Source organism: Pelophylax lessonae (genome assembly GCF_965119305.1).
Source record: "Pelophylax lessonae genome assembly, chromosome: 1".
Taxonomy (NCBI): Eukaryota; Metazoa; Chordata; class Amphibia; order Anura; family Ranidae; genus Pelophylax; species Pelophylax lessonae.
Window position 1 is genome coordinate 730,798,812 of NC_138768.1, and position 21,154 is coordinate 730,819,965.

A 21,154-nucleotide genomic window follows, 5' to 3' on the forward strand; every position below is an offset into this window, starting at 1 on the left:
AAACTGCAAAGTATTGTTTTAACAAAATAAAATGTGCCTTGCTATAAACCTGAACCCTCCAAAAGCAGAGTATAATTTTGAGGACATTTGCTGTTCTCAATGCTAAGTTATTGGTGTGACAACTTGAGCTCAATCCAGACCAAAAAACTTAATGTAAGTCTTGTTAGGCTTGCAATATAAGTATATATAATATCAGGGCACTTTAGGACTACATGGGCAAGTACCCAGCTGGATATTCCAGTCCGGGGTCATAAATGAAGAGATCTCATCTTCTGGAGAGGGTTTCATGCATAACGCTATGCAGTGTTTTATGGCAGTTATATCTGCCCCAGACTAAACATGCATTACAGTTCTTATCAAAATGATTTTCAACAAGGGCCGCCTTAATAAAACAACCTGCAGTATTGTGGACAATAGGATTTGTTTTCAATCCACCAACACAGGTTTAAGGGCAGGTTGTGACCTCTTGTAGATCTGGGTCAAGACATTTGCCCGCAGTCTAACTCCACCATCTGCTGCACTACATCAGTGAGCAGAGTCAAATCCAGTGTCAACATTGGTATTTATCAGTATGAGCTGAGATACAAAACTTAGGAGGATAGATTTTCTGTACAACTTATTATTTTTGCTCTTTATTGTAATTTTTTCTGTAACATTCCTTTAGATTTATGTATATACTTTACTGTTAGTAAATTACTGTTAGTAATTTTTCTTATAAATAAACAAGTCCTTTTCTTCTTTTAGCACTTTTTTTCATTATTACTATTATCAGAGCTGCAGATTAACTGCATTAAGGAAGGGACAAAATAAAATTGTATTTAATTATTTTGTTTATTAAAAATAAATCAACTGCAATTTAGGACCTCAGCAGGGAAATTTCCTTTTGAGCTGAGATTATTGCCAACCCTGGCTTTTCAGTTGAGCTACTATGGTCACCAGCCTAATAACCCTATATATTTCAAAGGAGATTTACTAGAAGTCAAAGATCAATTGATGATGGCAACTCTTGCACCTATATATCCTATGGAACAGAGTACATTTTAAAATGTTGTCTTAAGGCCCGTACACACGTACCGATCGTCGGCATACAAACGTCGGCGGACGAAAGATCTGCCGATTGTACGCGTGTTAGTATGGTGCCTCCGACAGATGTCTGCGCACAATCCGCGGACAAAAGTCTTTCTTGCAAACATGAAAATTTTTGTCTGCGGACACCAGAACGGACGATTGTTCGCCTGTCAGTACAGAATTCGGCCGACAGACCGCAGATTTGCAAGACTGGGCATGCTCAGAAAATTAAAAACACAGGGAAAGTTAACCATTACATGACATCACTTCTGCAGTCAGCTGAAGTCTGCAGACAAAATTCTTGTGCTGTCCTTGTGCTGTCTTTGCACTTTTCAACAGACACCGACATCCCGGGGAGAAAAGACGAACATTTGTATGCCGACCATCGGTACGTGTGTACGGGGCTTTAGAGGCAAGGTTTTTGACATTACTGATGATATTCTCCAGCTCTTTCTACTCAGTGCTATTTGAGCCAGATGACTTGGCACCACAGCGAACAAAACCAGGTTGTAGCAGTATTGTCCAATCTAGAGGCCTGCAGGTATGTCTCTGCTTCCCCTTGTGATAATTCATTGATTTTAGGGCTGAACCTCACAAGTGTCTGTTTGTCCATAGTATTTTCTTCCTGTTTGTTGTGTTTTTACAGCAGTAAAAAGTGCCCTGCAGGGAAGATCTCTTATACAGTGTCTGTACTGCAGTCTATGCATCATTTAGTAATTATTGGGCCTGTTATTTTTATGCAAATCGTACACCTCTGCTAGTTTTTACCTTAACTTGACAGTACCCTAAATGTGAGTGTATGTCTGTCACTGGTTTTGCATTTTCTTTGCTTTGGATGGGATGGTGTTTAGGATGTTTTACTGTTGTGCCCACAGTCCTTCAGCTCTTCAGTAAGTCTGAGTTCTCCTAGAGGTCAGCCACATTCATTAAGTTGGGAGTCATTGAGTAAGTACTTACTATCCTAAAAAAAAAGTGCACATTCATGAACCTAATAGATTGTTAATCTTTTCAGCCTTCAACACCAATATCGCTCTTCAAAAAGTAGGAAAGCTGACTTGCTCCCCTCAACGATTCTCTTCAAGCCTGGAAGAAACTGCTACACATTCATGGTCCTTCCATAAGAGCCAGACTAAAGGAAGTTCATCACAATACACATCTTGCATGGATGATTCTTTGGCAGTTGGCTTTGATTTTGCTTTTGTTCAGCCTATAGTGAAGACCATCAAGGATGCAATTGATTAGGAGGAATCAGTAGAACAGCCTTCACAATCAAATGAAAACTGTGCTACCGTTCCCTTTAACAGAGGAAATTAGAGATCTAATTTTTGATGAAAGGAAGAAAATGGAGAAAAAACTCTTTTGCATACAGGATTGCCGAGATGTACGAACAATTTTGGTTTCAGCACCTTTAGTTGATATGACTCATCAGACTTGCTAGAGAGATCACCCTGTCCATGGATGATGCGGTTTCTTTTAGGGAGCCCCTCAATAGAAAAAGATATGTGAAGCTGGAGAGGTTTTTTTTTACCTCTGTAGTTAGTGCCTGTAGCTCAGTTTCGGCACTCACATCATTCATACAGGTAATGCGTGTCTGGTCAGAGAGGGAATATACAAATCTATTGGCAGGTGATGAGATTTCTTTGGTTCTGAACTCGTTTAGCAAGATCAATCTAGCCAGTGACTTTGTAGGTGAAGCCACTAAAGACTTTCTTCACTGCTCATTTAGAATCATATTGTATTAAAATATGGGCAAAAGAGCCGTGTGGCTTAAGCCATGGACCAGGGGCACTTCTTCCAAGTCAAATGGGTGCAATATTTTACTTCATGGGTCCTCCCTGTTCGGAAAAGAGCTTGAATCTGCTTGAGTCACAGTAGGCAAATTGGAATTGATCCTGCATGATTCCAGCACCAATACCAGTAAGTGGACAAGAGGCAAACAGGCGATAGATTTAGAGAAGCAAAGTTTTATAAGCCAAGGAAGGACTACTGAAGCGGATGGAGAGCTCCCAGATAGTATTTCTTTACTTGACCAAGACCAAGTCTCTCCCATCTCAGGTGCAGCAGAAATCCTTTTGAGGATTCTCACTACCCACACTTGTCCAGAAGTTTAATTAACCACAGGTTCTGTCTGCACAACTGTGTTATAAAAACCAGCAGCCAGCTAGATCTCAGAGTATAGAAATAAATGTGATCAAAGTAGTAAACAACAGTAAATACATGATAATTAAATGAACTTAAAAGCAAACATAAATACAATACAACACACATGATATAATAATAACAGTATGACACAATAGCTAAATAATGTTTTGCATGCACACACTGTGAACATAAACAGTGCAAGGACCAAAGTGCAACTAGTGTCCAAAGACCAAATGCTTAAGCCTTAAAAGTCCAAAACAGAGTACAAACAAAATCAGAAAAATGGACCAGCAAGTGTCCATGTAGACTGTGCAATGTTCTTATGTCTCCAGATCTCACCCATGATTTTCCCATCCACCAAGTGTCACTTCAAATTCTCCACTTAAAGCAGAGCCCTTACTTATAGTAGGCCTGTAAAAGGCCTTGATCCAAAACTGCATAGGGAGTTAACACTTCAAAACGTCCTCAAAAACAGATAGCTTCTATAGTGCTCACTGTGTGAATATATTAAAACACTCAAATGCTAATAGAACACCCATATGTATAAAATAATAAAGCAAGCATGTCACCAATCCTACCGTGCAATCCAAAATAATGTGTACTTAGCCCACAGCGGGATCAATCGCTCACTCTATGTGGCGCTCTGCAGAGATTGGCAGCAGCTTCCGGTCAACAGCTTGATGACATAATCAGGCAGGTTCCACTTCATTGCTTTGGGTCCTACATGGGACTTCTTCAAAGGGTTGGGCTACGGCCCAATGCTCACGCTGATATGGAAGCCAGTAACTATGGCAACATATCAACAAAATCCACTAATCGACTTCAGTACAATCAGCTTGTTAGATTTTTTGCATGTGATACTGCCTGTGGCTATAACCATTAGCAATGATCAATGTGTTTTGCTGGCAGAACACAATAGTGCCGAGGGAGGAGTTCCCCCATTAACACAGACTGTGTTGATGAGGGAATCAAGCAATTTTGCATCATCTATGGCTTGCTTAAGTAAGGGTAGATCTTTCTAAAAAACAGGTTTGGGTTAAATATACACTTTAACCATCTGTCTAACACAAATTAACCCCTAAAATGTCACATTTAGCTTATACCAGTCGTATTGCTGCAAACTGAAAGCTTTGAGATCTCAGTGCAGAAAACCATTGAGCTGTGAAAATATGTGCCAATCTCAGGGCAGCATGAAATGTGTGCAGTAACAAGCACTGCAGCTAAGAATAAGAGTAGGGTTGCGGTTTCATTAGCTATTTTTAACTTCATGACTAGTTTGGGTTGCAGGTCTGTGTCCTGGGTTATTCTAAAGAGATCTATGCAGGTCTCTATAGTGGTTTTACTTTGCACAGTATCTTACAAAGGCCTATAAATAAAAAAAAATGTTTGCTTTATATAACCCTAGATGGTCTTGCACTGCAAGAAAACGATATCTTGCCTTGTTGAACTGACAGATTACTGGAAGCAAAATAATGATTACAAATATTAGAAAAGGTCTAACTTATAAATAATAATATATGCAATATTATATTAGAAAAAAAAATTCTCTGTATAAAATAGTGTTCATTACTACAACAAACACCAAGGAAATCGGTTTCCGGCATAATTTACTCTTGTTACAGTGGCAGGACTCATTGCTGCATAGAACAATGTAAGCGGTGTACCACAAGTCATTCAGAGTTACTTGGGAATACGAATAATAAATTCACTGTGGCAGATGCAAGAAGTCTTTCAGAATACAAGTACAGGAAAAACAGCAAGATATCTATTATGTGATTAAAAATAAATGTAAAGACGTGACAAACCTTCAGTACAAACTGAATTTCAGATATCTAGAGTTGTGCAATGTCATAATATTTACATACATGGACATCTGTTCTGTCAGCAATCCACTTTGCGAGTTGTTCGGCTGCAAACCCAATACGTTGGAGGTCGAAGGTATCTGCTCTCTTGGGCTTTCCTTTTGCTGGGAAGTGCATGAAGGTGGGGGCTGAGTTCATGTTGAGCTGTAATAGTAAAGGAATTCACATTCAAATCTTCTAGTTAAAAAGCAGCATTTGCATAACATATAAAGATGTAAAAGTACTTAAAGCTGAATTACAGGCACAAAAACTTTACCGCAATAGTCATAAAGGATATACATTCCCTTCATGTGCACCAACTGTATTTTAAATCCCATATGTTACCCTAAAAAAGCAGCAGTGACATCATCACTGGGCTCCACATAGCCTGTGCAGAGGGCCCCACAGGCTCCACCAACTACAGGCTACCTTCAGAAGAAGACAGAAGACACAATGGTGCAGATACAAGACCAGTCATTATGCACAAGGTGAAGGCAGCAGTCACTGGTCTTCGGTACAGGAAACTCCTGCACAGAGGCAAAAGGGTTGATTTCCTAAAACTGGAGAGTGCAAAATCTGCAGATGTGCAAGGTATCCATTTAACCGCTTGCCAACCAGCCGCTGTAGCTTTACTGCGGCAGGTCGGCTATGTCCAGTGAAACGACCTACCTGTATGTCGCTTCACGGGACCACTAGTGGGGGGGCAGGCACATGCATGCACCCATTGGCCACAGGGAAAGTCAATCAGTGGGTCCGGTGGCCGCGATTGCCGCCTGGGCACCCGTGATCGCTCCCTGTGGAGACAGAACGGCAGTCTGCCGTTGTAAACATGGCAGACCGCTGTTCTGTCAGTTATGAACCCAGGGATCCTGTGTTCCTCTTATTTAGAAACACAGATCTCTGTGTTCATGCAGCAAGCCCACTCCCTCACGAATAGAAAGCACCCCCTAGGGACACATTTAACCCTTTGATCGGCCCTGGTGTTAACCCCTTCCCCGTCAGTGTCATTAGTACAGTAACAGTGCATATTTTTAGCATTGATTACTGTAGTAATGTCACTGGTCCCCCCAAAAGTGTCACAAATGTCAGTTAGTGGTCCGATCTGTCCGCCGCAATGTCGCAGCCCCTCTAAAAATCGCTGCTCGCTGCCATTACTAGTAAAAAATAAAAGTGGCATAAATCTTTCCCCTAGTTTGTAGATACAATAACTTTTGCGCAAACCAATCAATATACACTTATTGGGATTTTTTTTTACCAAAAATATGTAGCAGGATACAATTTGCCCTAAAATAATAAGTATTTGATTTTTAATTTTATTTTATTGGGAATGTTATATAGCAGAAAGTAAAAAAAATTTTTTTTTTTTTCAGAATACAGCACAGAGCTGTAAGAAAGCACACTAAGATTTGATTGATGTAAAAATACATGTACCTGTTGTATTTAGAGAATATTTGATTATCACAGAATCCAGAATATCTCATTTCACTCCCCTTTGCATGACACAGAACGACCCTTGTTATTTGCTCTTTATATGTATTCTATAGAACATGGGTTTTGTTCTTTAGTCCATATGCAGCGCTAAGATGAGATAAGTTCTAATAGTCCGTATTCACAGCAAGAGGATGAAATCCCATCACCAGCACAAGTAGACACAGCACTTATTATTGCTTAACATCCCAAATACGTTACGAGCCGCAGCACTACGTGATGTTTTCATGCCTTTTAAACACATTCATTTGGAAATATCATTCCTAATAAACTTCTTCTGGTTCATGCGGACCTTCACTATATATTGCCCTGTTGTCTCTTTTTGGTGATGACATCTCCAAGATCGAGGTTAAGGCCATCTCTGTAGCCCACCATGGGTATATGTTTGGAGGATTGAAGCTTATTATCCCCTCCCCAGTGGAGGTGTGTATTGAAGAGGCTGTTAACACTGCTGAGGACCATATCTCTACACATCCATTTAGTTTTTGGCTCTGGTAAGAAGATATTTTGGGCACTGCAGTGGTGTGTGCTGTCCACTTACACTGATGCTGGTGACAGGATTTCATCCTCTTGCTGTAAATATGGACTAGTAGAACTTATCTCATCTTAGCGTTACATACGGACTTTATGTATTATTATATTTTGCTATCAACAAAATGTTATGCTGGTTGCTTCTCTGTTGTGATTTATTGTATTACTTTTAGCATGGATATTTTCCAGTTTTTATTTTGTTCTTTAGTGTTCTAGATTGTAAGATATGATATTACACTCTGTTAGATCTAAAGCATCTTCTACTGGACTAAACTTGAGAGCTTATTTCCACCAAAAATGCATGAGTAATGAATGTTGTGTTGTGTTGCGTTGTACAAGGCCATGTGGAGGGTTAGCAACAAACCCAAATTCAGCATGCAGGATCATTTTTTTTTTTTTTTTTTTTTTACAATGCATTGCAATGCATTGGGATATGATTCAGTAAAACCAGAGTGCAAAATCTGGTGCAGCTGTGCATAGAAACCATTTTTTTTCCAAAGCCTAATTAAACAAGCAGAATTTAGAAACTGATTGACTAACATGCAGAACTGCACCAGATTTTGCACCCTCCAGTTGTATAAAATCAACCTCTCTGATGGAAACAGAATCTGTTGACAAGAAGTATCTGAGATGCATGCATTTCGCTTGTGCTGTAAAATGCAGCAAAATGCAAGCACACATGTGGTGGAAACTATATATCTAATGGCCTATACACTTGACAGGCAAGTTTCTGCTTTAGGGAAGAGAGGGATGCAGATAAACAGGTACAACTTATGTAGGAGGATTTGTTTAATCTCCACGTATCATTGGATGCTAGTCAGTGGGTAAGGGTTTACAACCACTTTAGGAGAAGTCAACACATTTATATTAATAAACGTTAAAATATCACCAAATTCACTGGTTTATTTGTAGAAATAACTAAGTCTTGTTTTGCTCTTCCACCAAAACAGGATGTCTCAACTAGCCTGGTAATCTTTTTTAGCCACTTGCCGACCAGTCACGTTGACCGTACTGCGGCAAAGTGGTTCGTTATCGTCCAGCGACGTAGTACTACATCGCTGGACACCTCCCCCCTGTAGGCGCTGCCGGAGGCGCGCTCCCGCTGTTTTCAGTCACAGCGGGAGTCGGGCCAGGGGAGGAGCAGCAGCGATCGCCGCTGCTCTTCCCCGATCGTCGGGGAATCTAGTTTGGAGATCCGCCCGCCTGTGTAAACAGAATAATATATGTTTTAGTGTTGTATGCAAATAGCTAATAAAGATGTATTATTTTTAAGTACAGCACGGTCTCCTATTGTTTTGTATATGGATTTTGTGATCTGTAGTAGTCACCAATAGAGATTCAATTGTAAAATTTTCGATAGCATGTTTATATCCAGTAACGCCAGCTTATTATGGTAACTGGCATAGAACATGTTAAAAACAAAAAAGAAATCAAGAGGCAGGCTTAATTGACCACTTAGTCTTTTTCTACTGTTATGCTTCTCTATATTTTTATGTGTGTCCCATGTATGGAAAAATCAGGAGGATTAGGTAATTTGTATTTTCACATTTTCCAAAATACAACTACATTGACTAAACTGACAGAATTATATATATATATATAATTTTAGATTTTGGATTTTAGAGATAGCTATATGCCAACAATTATAGTATTGCTTTTAATAACAGAAACCTTGCGTGTTTAGAGTTTAAGCTGACTTTTATTGTTGGAACATGGCGTGACCACAAGAGAATATATATTAATAAAATAGATTTTTTAGTAAGAGATAATAGTGTTTGAGCACTGAAAGTCGCCACAACAACCACTCTATCAGATAAAAAAAGACATTTTCAGAGTTAAATATGGCTGAATAATCAAACTTTATCCATATTTTGCTATCTTTGAAAATTATGTAAACCATGTATATTTAGCCCCGTAGCAAGGACAAATGCTTTGTTACTTGGGACAGAGTCTGAGTGGGTGGATGAGCATATTAAATTATAGATTAATCTAGATTGCAAAGGTTGTCTGAAAAATACAGAGAGCCACATTATTTTTCCCTTATCAGCTTAAAGTGGTTGTAAAAGCTACATTTTTTTTTTTTTTACCTTGGTGCATTCTTTGTCTTAACCACTTCCCGAGCATCTACCTGCAATGTACTGCAGATGGGCAGGCAGTCCAGGAAAAGCAATGTACCCGTACACCGCTGCCTACTTTCAGGTTTAGGGCACGAACATGCGTGTGATTATACAAAGCAGGAGCCTATCAGCAAGTCCCAGGCCAATGATTCCTGTCTGGGACCTGCTGATCGTGTACAATCACAGCCCAGTTCTCTTTGTTGACAATCAACACAGAGCTCTGTACAGAGAGAGCAGGGATGAGAAACATAGAGATCTGTTAGTGAAGGCAGCACTCTTTACACACATTACACTTAGTTAAGCACACAACCCCTTGATCGCCCTAGATGTTAACCCCTTCCCAGCCAGTGTCATTAGTACAGTGACAGTGTATCACTGATCACTGTATTATTGTCCTGGGTGATGTCAGTGGAACATAGTTACCCCTAGCATCAGTTATTGTCTGATTGCCCCCTGCACTATTGCAGTCCCATTATAAGTCGCTGATCACAGCCATTAGTAGTATAAAAAAATTGAAAAAAAAAAACATTCCAGTATATATACTAAAAATGTAGGCTCTATAACCTTTACACAAACCAATTAATACACATTTATTAGGATTTTGTTTTTTCAAAGACATGTAGCAGAATACATTTTGGCCAAAATTTATGAAGAAGTTAGATTTATTTTTTCTTTTATTTGATATGTTTTATAGCAGAAAGTAAAAAATATTGTTTTTTTTTTTTTTTTTTCAAAATGTTTGGTCTTTTTTTGTTTTTACCAAAAAGAATAAAAAACCCAATGGTGATCAAATACCACTAAAAGAAAGCTCTGTTTGTGTGAAAAAAAATTATATACAGGTCCCTCTCAAAAAATTAGCATATTGTGATAAAGTTCATTATTTTCTGTAATGTACTGATAAACATTAGACTTTCATATATTTTAGATTCATTACACACAACTGAAGTAGTGCAAGCCTTTTATTGTTTTAATATTGATGATTTTGGCATACAGCTCATGAAAACCCCAAATTCCTATCTCAAAAAATTAGCATATAATGAAAAGGTTCTCTAAACGAGCTATTAACCTAATCATCTGAATCAACTAATTAACTCTAAACGCCTGCAAAAGATTCCTGAGGCTTTTAAAAACTCCCAGCCTGGTTCATTACTCAAAACCGCAATCATGGGTAAGACTGCCGACCTGACTGCTGTCCAGAAGGCCATCATTGACACCCTCAAGCAAGAGGGTAAGACACAGAAAGACATTTCTGAACGAATAGGCTGTTCCCAGAGTGCTGTATCAAGGCACCTCAGTGGGAAGTCTGTGGGAAGGAAAAAGTTTGGCAGAAAACGCTGCACAACGAGAAGAAGTGACCGGACCCTGAGGAAGACTGGGGAGAGGGAAATGCCAAAATGCCTGAAGTCCAGTGTCAAGTACCCACAGTCAGTGATGGTCTGGGGTGCCATGTCAGCTGCTGGTGTTGGTCCACTGTGTTTTATCAAGGGCAGGGTCAATGCAGCTAGCTATCAGGAGATTTTGGAGCACTTCATGCTTCCATCTGCTGAAAAGCTTTATGGAGATGAAGATTTCATTTTTCAGCACGACCTGGCACCTGCTCATAGTGCCAAAACCACTGGTAAATGGTTTGCTGACCATGGTATTATTGTGCTCAATTGGCCTGCCAACTCTCCTGACCTGAACCCCATAGAGAATCTGTGGGATGTTGTGAAGAGAAAGTTGAGAGACGCAAGACCCAACACTCTGGATGAGCTTAAGGCCGCTATCGAAGCATCCTGGGCCTCCATAAGACCTCAGCAGTGCCACAGGCTGATTGCCTCCATGCCACGCCGCATTGAAGCAGTCATTTCTGCAAAAGGATTCCCGACCAAGTATTGAGTGCATAACTGAACATAATTTTTTTGAAGGTTGACTTTTTTTGTATTAAAAACACTTTTCTTTTATTGGTCGGATGAAATATGCTAATTTTTTGAGATAGGAATTTTGGGTTTTCATGAGCTGTATGCCAAAATCATCAATATTAAAACAATAATAGGCTTGCACTACTTCAGTTGTGTGCAATGAATCTAAAATATATGAAAGTCTAATGTTTATCAGTACATTACAGAAAATAATGAACTTTATCACAATATGCTAATTTTTTGAGAGGGACCTGTAAATTGTATTTTGGTACATTGTTGCATGACCACGCAATTATGAGTTAAAGTAGCACAGTGCTAAATAGCAAAGAATGCCCTGGTGATGAAGGGGGGAAGATTTCCCGGAAGGCAAGTGGTTAAGGTAGAAAAACTTTATGTGCAGCTCCCCCCCGCCCCCCTTAGGTACTTACCTGAGCCCAATCTCAATCCAGCACTGTGGCAGGAAGCAGTGGCACTGCTCATTTCCGCTTCACTGGACTTATTAAGAGCAGTAGGAGCCACTGGCTCCTCCTGCTGTCAAATAAATCCAGTGATGGAGTGGGGGGAAAGAGCTGAGCCCCACTGTGTGTGGCAATAGATGCACACAGTATGGCTTTTGATCAAGCCTGTATGTGTGCCCCCAAAGTAAGTGACTTGCTATGGGGGTGCTCAGAAAGGCAGGAGGTGCCAGGAGTGCCAGCGGGGAACTCCAGAAGAGGAGGACTGGGGCTGCTCTGTGCAAAACTAATGCACAGAGCTAGTAAGTATAACATTGTTGCTATTTTTAAAAAAATAAAAAAAGAACCTTTACAATCACTTTAAGAGCAAAGCAACTGAAATGGTTTCTTAGACCTTTGTGGCTGGCAACCAAAAAGTTCAGCAAATAGCCTTCTCTTCAGAAAAAAGTCATGCAAGGATTTGGCAATCTTTGTGTTTCCCGACCTATCAACGGTTTTGAAAGTCAAGGGGAAAATTTGTTATGGCAAAACCACTTTCCACTGATAGGGTCTGGAAACTACCAAATGGTCTCATAGCTGGGCCCTCATAAATCCAAAGGTTTATTATTAGAACAAAAAGACAAAACACAAGAGTAGTGATGAGCCAAATTGGCCAGGGTCTAGTAGGAGTAGTTTAGTAGGAGTTGGCAAAATTCCATTGGGAGCCATCGAATAAAAATACCCATTTCCTGGGCTAATAGTCAAGGAGATGTCAATAAATAGCATAAAGCTAAAATAGCATAAATAGCACGTAAATAGCACGTTTTTAAATCCCCTGCTGTCAGAAGCAGTGATTTTTTTAGCACCGATATTTACAAAGAAAAAACACGTTTTAAATTATTGGCAATGATATCTCTCTCTGTTGCTTTTTCTTTAAAACAAAAAAATGACACACAGACCGCAAAGATCTCCAAAAATGCATAGCGGACTCGGTTACGTATTGTTAGAGAACTATGGAAGGGTCTATGTGCTCTTTTTTGTTTTCTTTGCTGCCAATTTAAACTGCCATTTTTTTGTTTGTAAATGTAATTTTTGCTGTATCACCTCCTACAGCAAGATTGGAAAAAAATGCATACTGTACAGTCTCCTCTAAAATGCATATCAGACCCTTTGAGTCTGGTATGGATCTTAGGGGGCACCTCACATTTAAAAAAAAAAAAATGTGCAAGGTCTCCCAAAAAATCCACAACAGACCCTTCGTCTGAGCATAAAGCCTGGCTGGCCAGGGAAGAAGGGAATCATACCAGGCCACATACCTGAAACATGAGGAATGCCTTGGCAAAGCAATTCATCCCCATGGTAATGAGTACAAGGGCCTCATCCCCAGAACTCTTGCCCAGTGGTTGTGAGAGTCTGTAGGTGGAGGGCTTATTGGAATCTAAAAGTGCCCTTTAATAATGGGGGCCCCCACACATGAATGAATAGGGGTACCTAATACCACTATTCATTCCCCCCCCAAAAAAAATATACCACCTAGAAATAAAGGCACCAAACATTTGGAAAGCCCTTTATTACAAAAAAAAAATAGAAAACCCAAAGAACCGACTCACAAGACCGATTCCGGACAGTAACACTAGCCAAAAAACAGCTTCCCAAACTGTCATTAGCTATATAAAGGATGGAAGTGGGGATAATGGTGACATGCTCAAACCATGGCCATATTTGGGCAATGATGTAGGGCTCTATTCCCTGCCCATGTGCCTACGTAGCTGGGAATTCCCAGACATGTAAGTTAATGGGCTGGGTGATGTCAGTGCTCAGTAAGGATGCAGTGGGTGCAGCTATTGCTTCCTCAACTACCATCGACAGCCAGGGTAGTGTTGGCATCATTGCCAAAATATAACCGTATGGCCATATTTAGCCAATAAAGTAGCTTCAGAACATAATACCAGTGTATGGCGCCCTGGAAAAAGTGTAATAAATGTTGCTGCCCCTTTAAATAAGTGAAATCAATCACCTATAATCACAAAAACAAACTAAAAAATGGCGCTCACAAATCATATGTACATGGCATTAAAGTTACATTACACCAGCATGAATAACCATGAATCCATGAGAAGTGTCCTTCTACTGATGAATACCATGTTGCATCTATAACCATATAGTCAAAAACAAATATGCAAAAAAAGTCCAATGCCAACACCAAATGAGTGCTTCAGTATGGAGATATACTTTTTGGTCTTCACCGCTAGTGCTCAAGTGGTAGGTGTAAACTCACCAGAGGTGTTTGACTCCTTTTTACAGGAAGGTCAAAAATCGCTTATAATATCCAATAGGAATTCCTCAGCTGCTACCTCTCCACCCATTTGCTCCATTAGTGCAAGGTAAGGATAGAGAATATTACTCCACAGGAGACATAATTAAAAGATTCCATAGTGTAGTATGTTTATTTGATGGTATAAAAGGATAAAATAATAGTTTTGCACTCACATTTAATGTGCCTATAACTGGCACTAGTGTATACAGCTATTGCTCCTCCAGCTCTGGCGTGCAGTCCATACTTTGTTCTTACGCATGCGCCGGAGGAGCAATTGTTATCCGCACATGCTGTTTACACCAGTGCCAGTTAAAGGTACATTTACATGTGAGTGCCAAACTATTTTATCCTTTTATACCATCAAATAAACATACTACACTAGGGAATCTTTTAATTATGTCTCCTGTGGAGTAATATTCTCTATCCTTACCTTGCACTAATGGAGCAAATGAGTGGAGAGGTAGCAGCTGAGGAATTCCTATTGGATATCATAAGCGATTTTTGACACTTGAGCACTAGGATTGAGGACCAAAAAGGATATCTCCATACTGAAGAACTTATTTGGTGTTGGCATGGTTACATTAGACTTATATGCATATTATATTTGTTTTTTACTATATGGTTATAATTGTAATATGGTATGCATCAGTAGAATGACACTTATAATGGATTCATGGTTATTCATGCTGGTGTAATGTAACTTTAATGCCATGTACATAGGATTTGTGAGTGCCATCTTTTATTTTTGTTTGTAATAAAGTAACTTGCTTTAACTCCCACTTATTTGCTGGCCAGAGATTCCCTGCCATGTAAATGAAGGAGCTGGGTGACATCAGTGATTGGTAAGGATGAAGCAGCTTCCACTCCCTTAGCAATGATGGACAGCCATAAGCTGTCATGTTCATCCATGCCAAGTGCCACCAATTGCTGATCTTTCATATGTAGCTTTTCAGCACTTTTGAGCTGCACAAACTTACCTTTCTTTTGCTTGTCTGCAGTTTGTTTTTCCCTTTGTCTCCCCACAGTTCACCTCAGATACCATGCTGTAGCTGAGATGAGAGCCAGGATAGGCTTTTCTAGACTCCTTGGATCTAACATGTCATATGACATAGCCAAAGGGAAGCCTGGGAGGATGGATTTCCACTGATTCTTTTCTGATTTGTATCAAAGGCCTATAAGTTGAATTGGCACTTCCCTTGAGGAGCTTTTCTTGTTATATGGAGCTTTTGGTGTGTGTGCGTGTTTTTGTGGGGAGAAGCTCTTTACTGGGGGGGAGGGAGGTGATTCTATTGTGAGGGGCGGGATGAGGTGGTTCTCCTAGAAAGGACTATTTGCTGGGGTATTCTCTTGTGGGGGTGCGCTTGCTGGTAGGATTTCTACCAGGGGTATTTTGTAGAAAGAAGTTCTCTATGCTGAGGGGATATTTTCTTGTGGGGAGGAGGTGTTGCTGGGAAGAATTTGCAAGTGGAGGGGCACTTTGCTGCAGGGTTCTTGTGGGGAGATCTCTTTGCTAGGCAGAGTTTTTTTAAGGGAAGGTGGCATGTTTACAGAGGGGAGGATTTATGTTAGGGGGTCTGCTTTTAGGCGGAGGGTGACATTTCTTGAGGGAGGAGGGGATTTTGAATTTTGCTGGTGAGGAGTTTGCTAGAGCTGGAAGGGGGACATTTTGTTAGAGGGGAGGTTATGGCAAGTGATATGAAACTTCAGTTCTGCTTTAAGTATGCCTTACTTCTACATTCTGTATGCTGGCAGTGCACTTGTTAGCATACAGAGTTCAGAGGTTAGGCGTACGTAATGACTCTTGGCCACCATACTCATACAGCACTGTGCTGTATGGTATTTAAACCCTAATTGTTGTACAAGATACTTTACATACTTATGGCCTCTTCACTTAGTTGACCACTGCACTCTGTACGCCAGCTTCTACGTTACATACTCTTAACTACTGTACTGTATACAATATGTTGTACCGGACATGATCCTGACCCCTGCACTCTATTTTCTTTATTGTGATTGCATACTCTGAACAAAATAATTTATCTTCAGCTCAGAAGACCTGAGGGAGAAGACCTGAGGGAGAAGATCAGAGGAAGAATTTTAATAAAGGACTTCTCAAAACCGTCTCGTCATCATTTACATTACACTGCCTTTTTTGGGGTGAATGGGTAGGGGTACAATGTAACCCATACTCATTCACATAGGGAGGGGGTCTGGGATCTTGGGGGCACCTTGTTACAGGGGGCGTCTATATTCCAATGAGCCCCTGCCCGTGGACCCCCACAACCCCCGCCCAGGGATGTCGGGAAGAGGCCCTTGTCCTCATCAACATGGGCACAAGGTGCTTTGGGGTGGGGGGGTGCAGAGCCCCCCCCTGCTCCAAAGCACCCCCCATGTTGAGGGAGTGTGGCCTGGTATGGTCCAGGAGGGGGTGAGGCCACTCGCTTGTGCCCTTCCCTTTTCCTGACCTGCCAGGCTGCATGCTCAGATATGGGTCTGGTATGGATTTTGGGGGGCATGTGGCTCCCCTCTAAATCCATACAAGACCCGAAGGGCCTGGTTTGGAACCTGGGGGGGACCCCACGCCAATTTTTTTCCCATTTTGGTGTGAGTTCCCCCTTTAAGATCCTCAGAGCGCAAGTTGCACCAGAAGATGGATCATCATGATCCAACTTGTGATGCGACTTCCATTCAAATCAATGGGCTGAAAGCCGCATCAAAGGCTCATAGGCAACCACTTGATTTTGAATGGAGGCAGAAAAATGCTGCTAAAAGCCAACGTGGCCAAACGTGCTTTAACGCCAATGAAAAAAGCTACTAAAAGCACGTTTTTACAGCTGCTTTTTCCTGGCGTTATCAGTGGCTCTGTAGCTCATTTTTTTCTAAAGCCCTGTGTGCATGAGGCCACAATGTTGTCACAGAAAATCACTACTGAGGAAGTCGAGCATCCTATGACCGATGACGCAAGGCGCATAGGGGGCGGAGACTCCCAGAGCAACCAGGAAGCCGGCACCCAGCTCCGTGTGAGTGGTGACAAGCGTCTAGAGTTTGCACTGCTTTAGTGCCATCCCATGTAAGTTCATACATGCTAATTCCCAATAAAATTATTTTAAACGGAGAGCATTAGATCCTTTTGCCTCTCTTTATGTCAAACTGGATATACGCTGAGAATGACCCAAGCCAATATTACATCCGAGCCATTGAGCAATCCCTATTGAAACGGGCTTGAGAAGAGAGATTATTAACCCTTAGAGAAACTGCTCGTTTGACCTAGTGGTAATACACAGGTCAGAGTTTCAGGTGAGGGGCCATCTTTTGGGTGGTGGTGGCGGAAGCACTAGCACTTTTCAAGCACTGGTCAAGCACCTTCTCCAACCTGCTTTTTGCACATGGGCCAAAGAAGCTTTATATGGACTATGAATGTTTGGATATTGTCTTACACCTCATGAATGCGTAAATTCACGATGTGATTTACTTTGGCACATTGTCACTTTACAATTTGTTTAAAGCACTTTACTTGGTTAACTTGCACCAGTTTTTGCACTTTTGTGCATTGAGTCACTTTTTCATATTTTTAAGCACCTTAGCGAGCTAGTACATACTGGCATTTGATGCTCATCTTTCAATAGTGCTGTACCTTATTTTTTATTATAATTTTCTGACTTTGCGGTGGTAAGCATAGTTGGTATAGCTGCTGTGTTGCACAAAATATTATTTAATAGTTTGGGCTGATTTACAAACCTTAATCATTACAAATGTTTAGGATCACTTTCAGCACATCAGCCATTTAAAATGTTTGAGGCATTCATAGTCATTCATCATCACTATTCAAACCCAAGAATGACATCAATTCCTTGTTTCATTCTGATATGGAAGACTCAATAGGTCATTTTATGTGTGGCTGGTGTTTTGAGGATGGTAAATGAGTAAGTACTATAGAGAAACCCCCCACAGTGACTTTAAAGTTACTTTTTTTTTTTTTCGGCGACAAAGACATTTTAGGCTTCCTCCTAAATTGGCCATGTGTGCGCGTATCAGCCCGATAGGGACATAATGCTGAGTTTCTTTTGTGGGACAGAAATGGATATAAAAGTATCCATGTACAAAGTAAAGTGTTGTGTATTTCATCAGCCAGTTTATACAATCAGAAAATAAAATTACAGGGTAATATGTTTTTTTCATACATGTCAGATGTGGTGAATGACTATTGGAAAATAGCATTCGGATATACAAAACAGCCCAACAGAATGTGACAGCCAAGTGAATCTGCCAATAGCTAAAATTGACCAAAGGCTTATACTTCTAGGCACCCTTTAAAATATGCAAATCATGGCTTAAATCTAAACAGTACAAATAAATAGTATTATTTTCTGTGGAAGGAAACTAGGTCAGTTACGCCTAATCTTTCACATTGTTAGCACCAAATTATTCACCATGCTCATTTGCTGGCAACATTGGTAGCTTATTATGGTTTAATGGTAATACAATTAAGTAAAACCAAATCTAATCCAATCCTGTGTTACAGGGACTTAAAACCTAAATGCTTTACAAGGAGAAGAAGCTGAATACTACTACTGTTATCTAGTCATTCAGCACGAAGGAATGTAAGGTTACCCTGGGTGACAATTTGAGTATAAATGTTGCCTTATCTAGAAAGGTTGTATTTATAGCAGTCCTTGCATGACAATGCAAGGAACATTAACCCCTTCTATTCTTATTTTTTTAGACTTGATTTCGTTTTTTCATGGGGGTGGGGTGAATGCTGGTAAATAAAGGTTACTGAATTTTCATGCCAGATCCACTGTCAAATGACAGGCAGAGAACTGGAAAGTCCGGCACCAACATAGGATCAAAGAAGAGGAAGGGACCACCACGTGCACAAATAAGGATCAATTAGGAATGGTCAAAACAAGCGTGTGTCCAAATGATGTTCCAAGGCACAGGCAATTCACCAGACACCGGTAGCGATCACTTTCATATGTGTGAGTGGCGTTTCCAAACCTCTAGTGGATACTCAGCTCAATACACCATAAACATTTCTTTAGTATTATGAACACACTTCCTGATGTGCGGCACCTCTGGAATAACCTTGTCAGTTCAGTCAGAAATGCGGTCAGAGGAGCTCTCTTATTCATTTCTGGCCCCGGTATGTCTCAAAAAAAAAATGTCTCTTCACAGCTTGCCTGATCTTTTCCTCAGTCCAGGCCACCCCAGGGATGTCGATTGCAACACTTAACTCCCATTGGCCATTTTTCTCCTCACACCACTGGGTTATAGCGGCAGGGTCCATCTTGACACTCTCTAGGGCGCTTTTTTGGAGGTTTGTTAGTAGAAAATTAAATTACATTAAACAACAGATCAGCCAAATTCTGACACGGGCTGCTAAACAGGGTAAAAGAACTATACCCAAGTAGAAAAGGGGAAAATAAAAAAAGAACAGTATAGCAATGTATAACAACTCTAAATGCGTTCTGAATTATAGCAGCTCTATACTGGTTCTGAGTGCACCCAAATGAATAGAAAGAGGTGGGCCACCAGATAGAGCTTCACAGTAGTTACAACTAGGGGCAGACCTTCATCCTATGTTTCGTTGGAGCTAGTTGGCGCGCATTGCAGCCATCAGTAAGGCCTGCAGGCAGTACTAGAGCTATGGGGTCACAGGTTAAGTAGCTCCTAGTGGCTTTAATCCCTAGCAGTGGTAGAAAGTAGTGGCCCCAAGGCCCGCTCACCAGTCCGGGTAACACTTTGTTAGTTGTCCATCCATTCAGGCATCCACTCGCTTAGGGCGACTCTGGCAGGCAGAATTGCATTGCGGCCATCAGTAAGGCCTGCAGGCAGTACTAGAGCTATGAGGTCACAGGTTAAGTAGCTCCTAGTGGCTTTAATCCCTAGCAGTGGTAGAAAGTAGTGGCCCCAAGGCCCGCTCACCAGTCCCGGTAACACTTTGTTAGTTGTCTCTCCATTCAGGCGTCCACTCGCTTAGGTTGCTTAGGGCGACTTTGGCAGGCAGCATGAGAAAAATAGCGTCCTGGCAGTGGTTCTGTCTATCTGAGTTTTTCAGTCCCAGAACTGCTTTTCCACATTGTAGTAGCTTCCAATGGCATGGCCTGCTTTTGTCTCTGGACACTGGAGAGGACACCCCATGCCTCCTCCACTCAAAACAAAGAACCCGATAACTCACTACAGACTCAGGAGAACCACCAAATAGCTGAGGGTTTCTGCTGACTCAGGCTCTCTTCCTCTAAAATCACCTTAGCCTTCTCAGCAATTTCTGAAACTCCCCTTTTTCCATCCTCCTCAGCACTTCCATAAACTCCCCCTTTTTTTCCCCAGTGTCTTTCATTGTTCAATGACACATGCCTGCTACACATATATAAACAAATCTGCCCATACTATACATAAATCTGCTACTGATGCCCCTGAGGATAAAAAGGCACTGGATGATCAGCTTTTGTAGTGCAATCCACCTTGGTGAAATACAGTTGGCCATACACATGGAGGACAGTTACCTATGCCAGCAAACATCTCTTCTACAAAACATTGAAACATTGATTCCTATAGAAATGAGAGTTAGAGGCCATACTGAAATATCATGGGGGGGGGGGGGAGGATAAACGTTGCCATACCAGAACTACACACATGCAGGAATGTGAAATTCATTGGACAACATCTGTTGTCCTGGCAATCTCATAACCTAGCACATATGTCCTGGAGTTAAGAGTCAGGGACATTTGGGCATCTCATAACAAGGCCATTATCAGAAAAGTCTGAAAAACATTTTTTCAGCCAGTGCGTGCACTTCTATTCACCCTGAAATTTTCTCTGTCTCTCCTTAAGCACAATGGATGCATTAGCATAGCACTGCTTTTACACCAAACAGTACTTTAAGATGATAAGTTCTACTATTCAAACTATTAACTTAATTGCCCAATTAAAACACAGCTTATATTGTTTCATTTGGTAATATTATTTGACATTTATTTTGAAAGGTAAATTTTCATTCCATTTCTAAACTAATATTTATGAGCAGAAAAGCAAAGTTATTATATAACAGATGGCCTTTTTATGGAAAGGTGTGGATTATGTTAATTCACAATAGTAAAATAAAAACCACATCTGCTCTTTTCTTCCCAAATTGTCTTTTCTTCAGAAAATGTATTCGGTACCTTAAAGCATGCAGTACAAGTAAGCATATGGCCAAGTATACATAAAGTCAAATCAATAAAGGACTTTGCTGCAACTCAAACATTCCTATCTAATGTATCTTGAAAAGTGCACGACATTTTATTTTGTTCGGGATGAGAAATATGTCATTTTC

At 40.7% G+C, this 21,154-nt stretch overlaps 1 protein-coding gene across 1 annotated transcript in view; it reads right to left on the minus strand.

Annotated features, from left to right (window-relative positions):
• TUSC3 (tumor suppressor candidate 3) overlaps positions 1-21,154 on the minus strand; it is a 457,774-nt gene that overhangs the window by 117,724 nt on the left and 318,896 nt on the right. Inside the window, exon 4 of the mRNA XM_082244046.1 lies at positions 5,076-5,216. Within this exon, the coding sequence (XP_082100172.1) occupies positions 5,076-5,216 (141 nt within the window). The remainder of the gene's footprint in view (positions 1-5,075; positions 5,217-21,154) is intronic.